Source organism: Pantherophis guttatus, chromosome 12, assembly GCF_059756535.1.
Source record: "Pantherophis guttatus breed Tessera chromosome 12, ASM5975653v1, whole genome shotgun sequence".
Classification (NCBI taxonomy): domain Eukaryota; kingdom Metazoa; phylum Chordata; class Lepidosauria; order Squamata; family Colubridae; genus Pantherophis; species Pantherophis guttatus.
The window spans coordinates 25,376,875-25,393,359 of record NC_142074.1 but is presented as its reverse complement, the minus strand read 5'-3'; the positions used below and the strand labels follow the sequence as shown (position 1 = coordinate 25,393,359).

At 49.5% G+C, this 16,485-nt stretch overlaps 1 protein-coding gene across 1 annotated transcript in view; it reads right to left on the bottom strand.

Moving 5' to 3' along the window:
• GPC4 (glypican 4) overlaps positions 1-15,678 on the bottom strand; it is a 42,329-nt gene extending 26,651 nt beyond the window's left edge. The window contains exon 1 of the mRNA XM_034441659.3: positions 15,259-15,678. Coding sequence (XP_034297550.2) covers positions 15,259-15,442 — 184 coding nt within the window. The 5' untranslated portion in view covers positions 15,443-15,678. The remainder of the gene's footprint in view (positions 1-15,258) is intronic.
• Between the last annotated feature and the right edge of the window lie 807 nt (positions 15,679-16,485).

Here is a 16,485-nt window from a genome sequence, read left to right as displayed (position 1 = left end):
TCAGTCAACCCCAACCGGTATGAGCAGATCATTACTGGAATGAGGAAAGTTCAAATGTTTCAAGCTGAACGACAACAAAGAAGCATCACAAATTAAGAACGCAACAAACCCACGAAGCCAAGGTGTCCCCTCCTTCCCAAGCGGAAGTGCCCAGAAGCCCATTTTAATAAGGTAACTGGCATGCTTATTTATTCTGGAGAAAGCCCACTGTATCCAGAAGACCCCTTCTTAATAAGCTGCCTCTTCTCATGCTGCTTCTTCAATCAAATCAGACACTGAACGCAATGAAACCTGGGTCTGTGGTTGAGCTCAACTCATAGTTTTGGGCAGGGGTGAAATCCAGCAGGTTCTGGAGAACTGGTAGAGGAAATTTTGAGCAGTTCGGAGAACCGGTAAATACCACCTCTGGCTGGCCCCAAAGTGGGGTGGGAATGGAGATTCTGCAATATCCTTTCCCCAGGAGTGGGGAGGGAATGGGGATTTTGCAGTATCCTTCCCTTGCCACGCCCACCAAGCCACACCCACAGAACCGATAGTAAAAAAAATTGAATTTCACTGCTGGTTTTGGGTCTCCACATTCCTCAACTATAAGATGCACTCAAAAATACCAGCTTAGTGGTGTTGATTCTTCACAAACCAGAAGGTTTCTTGGAATCATCCACTATCAAGGAGGACCTCCTGAAAAGTAAAGGAATCCAAATGAAAGCAACCCTAGTTGACATCTGTCCATCTTAACTCCACCTTTAGTATCAGGATCTCCTTTGATTTTGGACTGGTCTCAGTCATAAACCCACGGAATGGTCACCAACCATTCACTTGGAGATACCATCATCTCCCACCGCATCCCTCTGGCCTGTGAATCCAGATTATGAGAAATCCGCTGTTCCAATTTCTCACCCGGCTGCTGACATACATTCTCACCTCTCTGTCTCCTTCTCCTATCTGTTTATCAGTTTCTCTCCTGTTGCAAACACACAAGATTTTCCTCCTATCTTGCTGTTGTTTGCATCATTTACTGGTTGTCTGATGTTGCACCTACGTTGTGACACAACCCCGTCGACGTCTACTGCTTAAGGATATATCCCCGCTCGGAATATTTGGGAGTTCGCTGCTTTCCTATCTTGCTCAATCTTTTAGCTCAAAGTTCTAGCCAAGTCTAGATATTACTCAAGAAGAGATAAAACCTCGTGTCCTGGGTGAGGCTCACCTCTGGTGGTCTGGAGAAAGCGTCCCCATGTGCATTTTTAAGTCTTCTGCCTCTGCCTCTTTCCAGCGAGAAGAAAACAAGTTCTCAGCCCACACAGAGTGAAAAAGCTTAGCGTGTGCATTTACTGTTATTAAGTGCAGTCTTAATAAAAGCACGGGAGATTTCCACCGTTTTATTGCTTTGCTGTGTCTAATGATAGCCAGCCATCCTCCAGGCCAGGTTCTACAGCAAAGGTCATTCTCCAACAAAGATCACAGGCTGAAGGCGGTTAGGGAGGAAAATCTGCCTGAATTATCTCCTACCAAGCATTGCTCAATCACCATCAACCAAGAGATGTAGCCAGTCACCGGTTTGCTGCTGAACTTCTCTTACTGCTAGGAAGTTCTCAACGTAGATTGAGGAGCTGCTTTTCCAGAACTTCTGGTGACTCTTTGCCATCCTGGATTCAGGAATGACCAATAACAAAAGGTTCTTCTGCATGATGCCCAGTGCTATCAAGTCAACCATCTCAGTTTTTTTTCAATGCAGTCATTTCTCAATCTTGACAACTTTTAAGATGTGTTTTGACCTCCCAGGAACCTGGGAGTTGAAGTCCATACGTTTAAAGTTGCCGAAGTTGAGAAACGCCTGCTTCAATACCTCTCTTGAAGGATCATTTCCAATCTTCTAGCCATCTCACTGCCCTCTTTTGCATCGGTTTCATTCCAGGTTGCCTGAAACATTCCGTTCTAATAATTCAGGATGGATGGGTGTATATTTATGCATCTTTTTCCTGCTCCCCTCTGTCTTGGCTGTTTATGTCAACTGGATTAACACCAGCAAACATTTTATTGAGAGCCTGGTTATGCTCTAGTTCTGATCTGATCTCACCCCATTCCTGGTGTCTTCTCCATCGCCACTTCCATGCATGAAAGAACTCACAAACACAAACAGTTCTGTTTCATTTTTTGTGGTTTTGGACCATGGGGTCAACTTTGCAGGAACCAAATTAATCCTTCCTCCTCAAAGCTGCTTCTTCTTCTTCAAGCATAGCAAGAATGGACAGTTGATTGCACTCATTCCTTCCAAGATAATTCCCTTACGTATCTGACCATTTAAAATAGTTCGAATATTTTCCTTATAAAGCTTGCATCTCCTTTTCCATCCGTACCATCTCTCAAGGAGAGACAAAAATAGCTTAGGATCCATTTTACAAAGAGTAAAAATCTCCAACGTAAATCCTCAGCGCAAGTTATCCATGAGCCATCAGTCTAAGAGCCAATGAATCTCTCCCCTTTCATTCATATATATGTAATTATATGTGCATTATTATATATAGAATTAATTTCTGATGGCCTCCTTCCAACCACGAGAACACATTTAATATAGCCCAAAATCCACGTGCTATTTTAGCATTTGAAAAAACAAGGAAGATTGGCAGACGTCCTCCAGAACTAGCAAAAATATCACCTAGAATTATTTTACCTTTAGAAGCGTAACAATTCTCCTAAAATGTTTTATTTGCTTTCCTTCCCGTAAAAATACGTTTTTAACCTTTTTCATGTGTGTTTTAGGGTCTTTGCCTCTTGAGGGACCATCTACCCAATTGGTTAATACCTGTCTAACTCAGAGAAACTGGCCACATGAATTTGTCGCTACCTTTTTTTGCTGAAATTCCATTTATTCACTGACCAAATCATGGATTTTTTCCGGCATTGGGGAGGCGGGGGGGAAAGGGGATCAGAAGGGAAGGCAAAAGGGAAGTTTCAATTACTTTGTGAAGCGAGGTAGAAAAATTAAGACCTAAGCAAACTTTATTAGCTATGACAAGGAAAAAACGGTTACGCTTCACCTTCCCCCAGAGAAACTTCAAGCTTTCTCCTGAGGCCCTGAAAACAAGCAATGCACTTCGATCAAGGGGCATTAGCCCATTTGTTTGACCATAAAATAAATAAAATAAAAATCAGCCTAATTAACATTTAAATGGCATTGCACCTGGAGATTCCTTAGCAAATGGAGACTCTGGCCTTCCTTTTGTTCGCAGCCAAGAGGAGGAAAGAATTAAAACAAGAGAGACCTACAAATAAACCACTTGTCCAAGCACGCCAAGAAAGCAAAGTGTAACTTAATTTTCGTAAGCCACACCGATATCTTGCTGCCCATAGAATGGCCTGGTTCATAAGCATCCGTGTGGTTTTTTTAAAATAATTCCAGCTTAATGAATTACGTGGATCCGTCTGGGATGGTTTGCAAAGCCTGTTTATAGCTTGGTGTGGCACAGACACAATCAACCTCCTTCAACAAAACCAGCTTTAAACCAAGGCTCAGGGTAATGAAGTACAGCTAGTCTTTGATTAACAACCATTCATTTAGTGACCGCTGAGGAGTTACAGCGATCCTTGCACTCACAACTGTTGGATGATCCCCCCTGGTCGCGTGATCCAAATTTGGGCACTCGGCATGTACTTACCATGGTTACAGCATCCCAAGATTCACGTGATGTTCTGCCCCAGTTACGGACCCCAAAGAACGCAGCACGCACAAAGTCTGTACAAACCTTAAGTTTACTAAATTAAATCAATCTTTTTCAAACAAAGGCTGTTAATTAGCTTTCTTAACAGCCTACAAGAATCCGAAGAATAAATAATCGTAATCTTACTAGGGTTGGCAGAAAGCCCAGAAGCAATTTGCAGAAAACTAAGATCAAGACGCGCAGGAGAGTGAACGAAGTTGTTCCCTGCAAATTGCCTCAGTCGTCCTCCTTCCTTAAATAGGCTAAGGAAGTGGCCAATTAGCCCCCAAACCTTACTCTCGAGGAGACCTCCACGAGTCTTAAAGCTGCCAAGTTTGAAGACCTCTGCTCTACCAAGTCAATCCCTGACCTACTTAGCTGCATTCACACAACTTGGTACTTTTGGTTGGTTTTAATCACCAATGATTCGCTGGACAAACCCAACTGGTTGGGTACTTTACGGCTGAATGCACTGTGCAAACCTGCCCAATGAACTAATTCTTCAAGTAATTCATCAAATTCTAAAAATTAAAAAAAAGTCACCTTTGGAAGATGCTTTTTTTTATATATATATTCCAAGGAAGCATGCATAGTTCTTCCTTCATTCCGATCTACCCAACAATCCCGTGGATTGGGTTCAGTTGAGCGGCCCACCAGGAGATTTGAACAGGGGTCTTTGTGGATCCTAAACTCACGTGATTCTTAATTTTTAATCTCTTCTCCTTTGATCTCTTAATGATCCTACATTCTCCACCCTGCCCTTTCCCCCAACCCCGTCATTTGTTATCAGGACTTTCAGGCAGTTAAAACAAACCTGAATTAACCAGTCAGTTGATTGAATTGGTTCTTTTACGGTAGCTTCTGTGGCCTGACATTTCTGTAGCCACTTGCGGTAAGAATATTTGAAGGAAAACCCCGGCCCAGTTCATTATCAGCCCCACAACAATTGAAGAGAACTCTTTTAATTAACCTCTTGATCAAAGGCTGACATCCCAGGTGCTTAAGGTGCAGATAATCCATCATGGATGAGCTGATAGTGGAAGCTGCCGAAGAGCTGCCTTCAACCCAACAACTTTTTACAGATCTCCTAAACCACGGATGGTTAACCTTTTTGGTGGCGAGTGCCCAAAGGGCATGCGCACACGTGCAAATGCACATGTGCGTGCCCAAAAGGCAATGCGAGCATCCCCCACACATGCGCCCCGCCCCCCATGCCATATTTTGGGCCTGGAAAGCCTCCTGAAAACCAACCTGTATCCCACACATATATGCGCCCGCCCCTGTGCATGTGTCCCCTGCATGCACCTCACACATGCATGGCAGAGACCTGAAGACTAGCTGGCCGGCAGGAGGCATGAGTACATGCGTGATGGAGCTGGGCTGGGGTGACGGCTGACGTGCTCACAGAGAGGGCTCTGCCATCACGGTCCTAAACAGTCAATGTCCTAAAAGAAAAATAGATGGAATAGAATTCTTCACACATCTTCTTAAAAGCAAGTCCAGCTAACAAAGAGAGCTTAAGAGTAATGGGGGAAAAAACCAAACAGACCTCATGGATCTGAGGTCATAAAAACGGGGCGAAATCCATGAAGAAACAGAAACTACCTTTTGTTTAAACAGGGATTCACACATTAAGTGTTCAGGTATGTACAAGGGTGTCAGAGGGAAGATCCTCACCAGGTAGTTTCTACTGCCAGAGAAACAAGGAGCAGGTTGGTTACAAGCTGTAGCTACCTAGACTCCACTTGGACGTTAAGTCAAATCTGCACAAGAGTGGAACCATCTACCAATGGAAGTTGGGGTTTTCCACTTCTGGAAGTTTTTAAGAATAGCCACCTCTCAAGGATGGTTGAATTGGTTGTTCAGCACCTTGAAGAAGGTTGGATTAGATCACTGTTTTTCAACCTTGGTCACCTGAAGATGCGTGGACTTCAACTCCCAGAATCCCCCAGCCAGCAGAGCTGGCTGGGGAATTCTGGATGTTGAAGTCCATGCATCTTCAGGTGGCCAAGGTTGAGAAACACTGGACTGGATGTTCCTTGTGGTGGCCTCTTCCAACTCCATAATTCAGGAGATCTTCAACTACTTTTTCATTGGGTAACTGTTAAGACCACCACAGTCTACCAGGAGAAGGTCATCCCTTCCCCTACAAAGCTTAGCATTCTGAAGACTTAGATGTTGCATTTACCAGCACAACGTGGCCCTCAGGTCTTCATAACATGGTCTTGGGTTTGTCTCTCTTAACCCACAGGTAACAAGCATCAAAACTGACCAATTCACCGACTGATGGGATGAAGGCAACCTTACTTTCCTTTCTGGCATCTTCTCACTCAAAACTTCTTCCCCCCCCCAACCCGATGTGGAAAATTTACAAGCCACCTTCTACTCTCAATGTTCCCCACAGTTAAGACTAGGGAGTATCAACTCTTCAACGGGGTTGGCTGGGCCTTGCGAAGGAGTCTTCCCAGTGGAGTCCCAAGGAAAACAAAAAAACAGGTAGAATGTTATTTTTCTGGTCACAACTATTTGCTTTGGCTTGTGTTCCTGCCCAACGAAATACCAAAATAAGCTCTAAAAGGAGAGGGGAATGCCAAGGCATCTGTTTTAATCAAACAAGCCTTGCTCTGCAGCAGAAAAAGGAGTCTGACAAATGTTTTTTTGTTGTTAACCATTGCTGCAGCTCTGTGTAAATACTTCGGCAGGCCCCAACTCATTAACTCTATCAGAAAAGCAAAGATCAAAGTTTAGCCCCCAGCAAGTAACAGGTGTCTGAAATCTGCCTGCACACACTTTCAACATCATACACCCAGGAAATAAATACATATATATATATATATATTTAATTGCCCTTAGGCCAGGGATCTAGCCTGCAACGCAAGTCTGCTGATTGAACAAGACACAAAGAGAGTCCTCGGCAATCCCAGAGTCTGTTACAAGACATCCTTGACTTACAAGTTTGCTTAACGACCATTCAAAGCTACAGTGGAACGAAAAAGTTTTCATGACTGATCCTCGCACTTATGACCCTGGATCACATCGGTTATGTGATCGAAACTCGAGTGCTTGGAAACTGGCATGCATTTAGGACAGTTGTAGTATCTGAGTAGCCACGTGATCATCCCTGGTGGCCTTCCCAGCCAGCTTGTGACATGCAAAGCCAACGGGAGAATATGGATTTGCTCAACAACCGTAGCAAAGATACTTTACGAATCAGGCGGGACTCGTTTAACAAATCGCCCTGCTTAGCAACGGAAATTCTGGTCCCTTTTGTGTCGTACGTTGAGGACAACCTGAGCTCTTGAAGTCGCATAGTGTATGGATTCTCCCAAGAAGCAACCTATTTGGCTTCTACTACTCCAGCCCAGCGGGAAATCAAGTAAGGAAGCAAAAATTCGCCTTCTGAGATTTTCCTTTACCGGATCTACAAGAAACCCAGGAGTTCCTTTCGTTCGGTCATTCCAGGAAGTGCCACAAGAACAACTCAGCGCTTCCACGAAGAGACGGGCACTCTTGGCAATGCTCGGAGTTGCCCAGATTTAAAACTAGGGAGAATTTCATCACATTCGCTGCAGCGAACCACAAATGAGAGGCACTCCCTTTTCACAGCTGATGAAGTCAAATGCAACACAATCACCCAGTTCAACCAAAAACAATTTGCCCACCCCCTGGGCAAAACAGAGTGGGCTTTATCTGATATCCAAGGAGGACATGGATTTGAATGCTCCTCTGGATAAATACTAAAAATTATCTTGGTATGTTGAGGAAAAAGATTCAGCTCCCTGCAATTTTCTCCCCAGCGCAGCATTTTTTAATTTTTAATTTTTTTTTTTTGCAACATGCCAGAATGCCAAGCCCAAAACAACCAGACTTGGAAACCTGCTTTTCAAAGAGTAAAACGCTTAGCTAGGTTGGCTTCACCAGTGAGAAGAAGAGGCCTAACGATGGGAGCCACCAGGCTCAGGTGGAAACCTTGGCACCCGTGCCAACCCCACCCCGTTCCCAAAACTCGGTCTCTCTGTCGTCGTCCTGCACTGTAATTAACCACATTTTTTTTTTCATCGTGCCACTAACAAGCACCAAAGGAAGCATCGTACCATGATATTAAAACACACACACACACACACACACTGGAGAGAACAAAAGACCCTTGTGGGTGTGTGGGATTTGTTTCCCAGCAGATACCCACATTTTGTGTGTGTGTGTGTGTGTGTTCCTGCATTTGGGCAGCAACAGGGAAATTTGGCGGGCAGGAGGAAAAAAAAAATATAGCTTGGCTCTGAATTTTCAAATCCCTCTGCTTTCTCTTCCGTCGTAACCCTCATGATTTTAAAAGCTGCAAAGTGACCGCTTAAGAGAAGAAGCCTGATGCATCAACTTCAGGGTTTTGTGCAAATGCATTTTTTTTCCATCGCGAGGGAGTTTTAATCCCTTTTAACAATGCAGGGGGGGCTCTGCTCTCGAGACGGATGCCCTCTTCAAGGCGAAGGAGGGACGAGAGGAATCCTCGACCTACAACCACCATTGGGACCAGAATGTGGGTCCTAAATCAAGTCACTGCGTGACCGTGCCTGATTTTGCCCCCATTTTTGCGCAGGTTGTAAAGGAAGTCATACGGCTGCTAAGCAAGTCACAGAGTCACGAAGTGAATTGGGTGGTCGTAGTGGGAATCGACTTACTTTCCCCATGGGGTGGGGGTTGTTGTTGGGGTTTTTTGGCTGCAACCAGCAACTTTTAAGACGGGTGAACTTCAACTCCCAGAATCCCCCAGCCAGCGTGGAATTGTGGGAGTTGAAGTCCACCTGTCTTAAAGTCACCAAACTCAAAGCATTCTGCCTTGTCTCCAAATCCGGCCACTTTTAAAGACTTGGGCACTTCGACTGCCAAAATTCTTCAGCCAGCATGGGAATTCTGGAAGTCCACAAGCCTTAAAGGGGCCAAATTTGGAAAACCCCGGCCTAGAATGAGTGCCCTTCCAGAGGGATTTGAACCAGGGGATTTTTTATTGCCTTCAAAGACTTCCCTCCAAAGTCACCCTTAGCTTTCCAAGCACATATTCTTATCAAGATGTCAAGAGAAGAAGAAAAAACAAAAAACACACCACTTTTCAGGTAAGGTCAAAGTCAAGTCCTACCTGGTGATCTGCACCTGGCATGCATTAAAGTGGAATTTTGCACCTGGGGAGGGAGGGCCAAAGAGGAGACCCGCCTTGTATTCAAGAGGCGGCAAAGCAGAAAATACACACACACACACACACAAAAAAAAGAACGATGACGATACAGACTCGGCCCTATGCTCTTCCCTCTCTCCCCTGGTTCTCCAGCTGACCTCACGGCTTGAACAAGACATGTCTGCAGGGCAAGGCAAGATTGCACTGGGGAGGAAACACCTGATAATTGAGGCCCTCCGAAACAATAGCGATCATAATTTGACTATAAATGACAAGGAATGCAGTAATGTTTATTCTGGCACGGCCAAGGGGACCTTCTGGGAAACGGCTGCCAAGGCAATGAATCCACCCACGTGCACACCAAGCTCCACCGGTAAAGGCCAATGTCCCCCACCCCCTTACTGGGCTGCAGCTGATCCAAACCAATGCTGGGGAGGTCCAGACACAACACCCAGAAGAGGTCCTCCAACCAGGCCTAGCCAAGAATTCAGGATCAGTCTCAAATCCAAGAAGACTGGATTTGGCCCTGATTCTCCCGGGGTCCACCATGCTACAAGAACCGGTTACCCAAATCCAGCTCCTGGTGTAACCAGGTGCCTTTTCCCATTCATGCTACATCCAAATCACTCTTATCTACTTCCTTCTGAGTAGAAGAGAAAGTCTGGTGCTCAGGGTTGAACTCTGGAATCTTTGGTGCTCTCTGAACTTGACTGATTGCTTGCAGACCAAACTAGGTAACATCATCAGTGCCAGGGAGTGTGGGGTTGGCTCTTGAAGGCAATTAGAAGATACCCTCTACAGCAGTCAACACCCAGAGAAGCAGGGATTAACACCAGACAAACAGTCAAGCAGAAATCAATTCTGGGAGCTGAATTCCACAAGTCTTAAAAGTTGGCAAGTTTAGAGAGCCCTGTTTTTAGGAGAAGGGATGATGCACCCAAGATCTGGGCAAGCTTTAAATGTCCAGATGGCTTCTCCTCCGGGAAGATTATCCCCAGCTGGTAGCCAAGTGTTACCCAGTGATCACAAAAATGCAAACCCTGATTTAGAAGGATCAGGAATCAGAAGCATTCAGATTAAGCCTCGATTGGTCAGCCACGACATTCTCCTGCATTGGTTTCATTTCCTTCCAGGAAATATTCTGAAATCTTTGACTGGCTGACGGCCATCCACAGCTGCCAAGCACCCCTGAAACACCGGTGAGGATAGGAGGTAAACAAGGAAGGTTGGCACACACTGCCACTGTAGGTGAAAGGGGCAAAGATTTATCCCAATTCTACAGGACCAGAGGAGAAGCCAACAATCAAAAACCAGGGAGGACCATCCATCAACTGATGGAGGACCACACAAGTTGAGTTGACAGATGTCTTCCCTACCTGGAAACTTCAAAATAATGATGTTGGTTGGTTGGTTGGTTGGATGGATGGATGGATGGATGGATGGATGGATGGATGGATGGATGGAAGGAAGGAATCAAAGAGTTGAAAGGAGCAGGAACCAAGGATCCAGAAACTCTGGCCAAGACATGGAAACACTTGCAGAACCCATGAAAAGATGCTGAAGATGGGGTGAACTTCTTGAAAATTCTCCTGCACCAACATCTGAGATCATCATCACAGCAGCCAATTTGCAGCCAGAGTTCCAGGTTCTGAGGAACCCAGGAACTGCCTGGGTTCACCCCTTGTTCAAGGTTTGTAAACTAAACACAACCTACCCTGGATCCTAAGTAAACCAACATCCCAAGTCAATCAACTCAGATTCAACAGCCCATATTTGAAGGCCACAGGGTTTAAGCTGCCCACCCCTTCCAACAGCTCCTCAACCTCAACGCAACTTCGAGAGGATGTGGGCTTCAAAGATGCTGGCTGGGGGGGGGGATTCTGGGAGTCAAAGTCCACACCTCTTAAAAGTTGGCTAAGGTTCAGAAATGGCCTTCAAACCCCCAGAATTGGTTAAGTTTACCCAGGCACGATCATCCACACCGTGCTGGGCACAAGTCTCAAAAGCCGCATTATAACCCATCTGGCCCAGCATTACTGACTCTGGAGTCCCATCTGCTGCTACCTGTTTGCAGGCCGAATGCAAAACACTGCTGAGCCACCCCACAATTTTGTCGGAGTCCAGCAGCTCTGTGGATTTTTGTCTCTGAAAGAAGAGAGGGATAATCCCTACCTGGAAAAGTATTGAATTTTCTGCTCTCTTCTTTCTTTCTCAAAGCGCAGAACCCTTTCTCCTTGGGGAGGGGAGGGGGGGAAGGGAGGGACGTCTGTCCCGGCTGCCCCCGCAGCATCTTGACGCCCCGAATGAATGGCTGGGACCCTTCACATTTTTGACTCACTCAGTCATGCATTTTTGTTATTGTTGAAAGTGGTGTGAAATGGCACGGCTCGGGTGCAGGTCCTTGGTGGTCTCTCAAAGGGCCCGGCTGAAAATCCTTTTGTTCCCTGGGAGAATGCAGGCCGGTTAGCCATTCAAGGCAGAAAATAAAGCAGCCAAGCTCAGGCTTGGCCGAGGGGAGGAGGGGGAGACAAACAAGTCGGGGAGGGGGGGGAGAGAGACAGAGGTTTTCTGGGAAGCGGGAGAGCCTCTCCAACGTTTTAAATACGAGGAGGAGGAGGGCGATTTTGCATGCCAGGAAAACTCCACGTCACAAAAAAAGGAGAAAGCACAAAAGTGCCTCTCTCGATTATGAGCTTGGATAAGAACTAGCCCACCACTCAAATTATCGACAGGCAAACCCAGGTTTGGTTGGCCCCCTCCCCTGCCAGCAGAGGTTTGGCTGATCCTAGCCTGCCTGGATTACAAAACCCAGAATACCCAGACCAGAATACCTGGTGGGCCTTCCAGCCAGGCTGGACTACAAGACCCAGAATACCCAGACCAGAATACCTGGTGGGCCTTGCAGCCAGACTGGACTACAAGACCCAGAATACCCAGACCAGAATACCCGGTGGGCCTTGCAGCCAGACTGGACTACAAGACCCAGAATACCCAGACCAGAATACCTGGTGGGCCTTGCAGCCAGACTGGACTACAAGACCCAGAATACCCAGACCAGAATACCTGGTGGGCCTTGCAGCCAGACTGGACTACAAGACCCAGAATACCCAGACCAGAATACCTGGTGGGCCTTGCAGCCAGACTGGACTACAAAACCCAGAATACCCAGACCAGAATACCTGGTGGGCCTTGCAGCCAGACTGGACTACAAGACCCAGAATACCCAGACCAGAATACCTGGTGGGCCTTGCAGCCAGACTGGACTACAAAACCCAGAATACCGACCAGAATACCTGGTGGGCCTTGCAGCCAGACTGGACTACAAAACCCAGAATACCCAGACCAGAATACCTGGTGGGCCTTGCAGCCAGACTGGACTACAAGACCCAGAATATCCAGACCAGATGCCAGTGAGCACACCTCAACAATATCTTGCCAAGCTGGAGAAGAGACATCACTCTGAGTTTCTAAGAATCCCCTATTCCGGGAGAATGAAGACACAACTACACACAGACACAACCTACACACAGAGGATCATGGAGTCAAAGGAGACAGATGAGAGTGGTGGAACTGGAAGGACCAGTCAAAGCTCCATGAGGCTCACTCACCCTAAGCCCTAGACATCCTCCCCAGGAGATAACATTCACCCAGAATTTTAGGATTTGGAAAGTTCAGAGCGTTTGCAAAATCAGATTCTTATTCCTTTCTTTTGAAAAAGGCCCTGCGCCACCTTCCCAAGCTGTGCAGGATGCCAGGGATGCTTTAGAAAGAAAAACAAACAAACGAACAAACCAAACAAACAACTTACAATTGCAAAATTTAAAAAAAAAAATGTTTTAGATGAAAAGCCAGGGGCTCCAATACCCCTCCAGCACCTCTGCCTTTAAAGTGGCAGAAATATATACAGCCAGCGATAAAATGCTACGGCAGCATAAAAAGTTAAGATGTTATTAGGCAGCTAAAAGGGAAAATAAAAATGTCTTTGCAAAGGACAAGCAGAATAACGACTCGAGACTCGCTGGGAAGGGAACTCCAGGCTGGGAGGAGGATAATCCAAAAACTGGTTTATTTTGCAGGTGGGTCTGCAGCCCCCCCCCAAAAAAAGAGGGACCTTCTCTCTTCATCAAAGACCATCAATAATGCAGCGAAGGAGACCCCTCCAGCCCAAAAATATGGCCAGGAACCTCCTCCTTTCTGAAGCTTGCAAGGCCAAACATGGTGAACAGTCCCAGATACTGCATTCAGACGTTCTGCTAAGCCATGGTTTCTTTTAATCCTCATCAGTGACGGAACACACCTTTCTGCCATGCGCTAAGCGAGAAAACTATTTTCATGGGCCACACTAGGCCCGACAGCAAATCCATGCAGGTGGGAGACGGGACAGGGTGCTTAGGATGACCTCAGGGGCAAGGGGGCCTCTTTGCAGGGAACATCGTGACGGGCACGTCTCACTTAGTGCCCAGAGCCCTGGGGGTGACGCAGCCCAGGTGGCGATGCAGTCCAAGTGTTTCTTCCAGACTTCCAATCTCAGCCCTCCCTTCCCCCACCCTCCAAAATGGGGAGTGGGATCCCTGCCAAAAGGCAGGGTCTGTTTTGAAAGGATGTCGTTGGCACCTCCTTAGCTGGCACAGACCGGCCGCAACGTTTGGCCGGCCCCGAGGTTGGACGGATGACTTCTCAAAGGACAAACAATCTCATTTGCCGAAAGGGAAAAAGTTCTCCGGCCAAACTTGGGAAGCAAACACAGCCTTCAATGGGCACCATTCTCTTCGCCCAGAGGGGACGCCGGGCACTTTCCAAGCCGGCCCCACCCTGGGCTGAACGGGCCTCAAAGCCTCTATTGATCCTAACGCGCCAGGTGGAAATGCCAACCGGTGTGCAAGCTCCACAGGTGCGCTTTTCAAGGCAGCCAACCAAAACGGAGAGAAGGGAGAGCGGGGGGGGGGGTGGGGGGAGCTAAATCGGGAGTGTCCAACCTGGGGAAACTTTGCGAAGACTTGTGGACTTCGACTCCCAGAATCCCCATTGTGGCTGAAGAATTCGTGCCCAAGTCTTTAAAAAGGGGCCAGATTTGGAGACTCCCCCCACCCCTACCCCCGCTCTAAGGCAGAGTGCTTTAACTTTGGCAACTTGGCAAGACAGGAGGGCTTCGACTCCCACAATTCCATGCTGGCTGGGGGATTCTGGGAGTTGAAGTCCGTCCACCCGTCTTCAAAGTTGCCAAGGTTAAAAGCACTCCAAAAGTTTTCAAGTTGCCCCGGGATGGAGACCCCTGGGCTCAACTTTCATCCCTCCCCCATCACCCCCCCCCACCCTTGCCAAAAAAATGCCCAGGACTGCTGGAAGCCAAGGCTATATGGGCTGCCAGCCCCCCAAGTGGGCAGAAACCCCCCCCCAGGACACAGATGCATCGCCTTGTCTCCCTTGCAATCCTTGGGGGAGGCGCCCCTGGGCATCTCGGCCAGACCCCCAAGTAACTGCCAACCTGGAGCGTCTCCCCTCCCCCTCCCTTCCCGGGGGGGGGGGGCAGGCGACGCTTCCCACGCGCTTCGCCTTTCCTCAATTAAAAGAAGCACACGCACAAAAAGAAAAACACAAAAAGAAAGAAAGAAAGAAAGAAAGAAAGAAAGAAAGAAAGAAAGAAAGAAAGAAAGAGAAAGCGAGATTCCTCCCGGGTTCTTTTCCACCCACACCAATCCCGAGCTCCGAGCCGGCCAGAAACTCCACCCCGGGGCGAGGCGAGGAGGGAGGCGGGCAAGTGGGGAGAGGGGGGGGGGTGCAGCCACATGGCGCGCGCGGGTGGGGAGGGGGCTTAGGAAAGAGGCATCCATGGTTGCAAATTCCACCAGCAAATTCCTGCGGGGTTCGCTTGGCTGCCCGGAGTGGAGCCGCTTGCAAAACAAAAAAAGGGGGGGGCGTTTGCTGGCTACATGGGTGCGCCGCGCCGCCCCCTCCCCACTTTTCCCCCCAAAAGGGGCAAGGAGGAAGGGACCCTCCCGCGCCTGCCCAGCCGGGAGCTGCCCCGACCTCCCCCGACCCACTTTTTTTTGCAAAGCCGCAGCGGGGCTCTTTCGTCCCCCCACCCACCCCGCCGCCCCCTCCCCACCCCCCGTGCAACAGGCAGTCGTTGCAGCGCTCCGGCTTCCCGGCACGTGGGAAGGCCCGGGATGCTGCGTGCCTTAGGGGTGGGGAGGGGTCGCAGTCCCAGGGAAACCCCCCGCCCTCCCTCCCCCGCTGGACCGGCTCTTGCAAGGGGGGGCTTCCCCGCCGAGCCCCCCGCCCAGCTGCAAGCCAGGGGAGCAGGGGGGAGTCGCAAGGGGGAGGGGAGGGAGGGGAGGGGAGGGGAGGGTCCCAGCCCGGCCGAGCGCCCCCTTTCCCCGCGGCGGAGCCCACCGTTGATCTCGTGGCTGGGCGCCTCGCTGTGGCTGAAGCCGCGGGCCACGTAGAGCCGCTTCACTTCGGAGCAACTTCGCCCGCGCGCCTCCTCGCCCGCCGCCGCCACCGCCGGCAGCAGCAGCAGGGCGAGCAGGAGGAGCGGGAGCGGCCGGAGGGGCGTCCGTCGGGCGGGGGCCGGCATGCCGGCGAGGGGCTCTGCGGAGCCGGCTGGGCAAAGCGAGGCTCCCCCCGCCGCGGCCGCCCCGGCGAGGACTGGCGGCGCTTTCCCGGTGGCGGCGTCCGGCGAGAAGTTGGGCGGCGAGACTGGAGCGGCGCCCGGGGAGGCGAGCGAGCGAGGAGGCGAGGCAGGCAGCGGCGGAGGGCCGGGCGAAGGCGGGACGCGGCGGGGGCGAGCCGCCTCCTTCCCCGCCTCCCGGCGCGCCAACCAGCCAGCAGGGAAGGAAGGAGGGAAGGGCCGGGCCGGCGCCCCCCCTCCCCTCCCCTCCCCTCTCTTAGGCCTCCCGCAGGACCCCGCCTCTGGGACCCAAGCGGGGAACGCGTGTCGTGTGAACGCGCCCACCTGCGGACGCTCATCCCACCCACCCACGCACGGAGCGTAGGCAGCCGTCGGAGGGGGGAAAGGGAGGACCCGAAGAGAGGAGTCGTGGGAATGGGAAGCGGCTCCCGATTCAAGACGCGTGTCCCGAGCCGAGGAGCCCGGAGATTGCCCGAAGGGAATGGGACCAGTCGCCGACGGCTAACGCGCCCGTCCTTGGGAGGATTTTAACACTTCTGTCTTTTGCCATTTCCCGTCTCAGCCTGTTTTGCGTTCTTCCTTGAGGGATTCTGTTCCCACCGTTTCTTTGATATTAGTTTAACTCGGTGGTGTGAAATCCAAATTTCTTTTTTACTACCGGTTCTGTGGGCGTGGCAGGAGAAGGATACTGCAAAATCTCCATTCCCGCCCCACTCTGGTGCCAGCCAGTGGTGGTATTTGCCGGTTCTCCAAACTACTCAAAATCTCTGCTACCGGTTCTCCAGAACCTGTCAGAACCTGCTGGATTTCACCCCTGGTTTAACTCTTGTCCTGTAAGGAGTTGGCCGTGGCAAATTGTAAAAGAACCCCCCCCTCAAAAAAACCCCACTGCCAAAGTCACAGCTTCCAGCTGCCCCCACCCCAGTTCTTATTCGCCTCCTTGGCCTCAACTTCCCCCAAGTGAGCACCTCTCTCTCGACCTGTTGAAT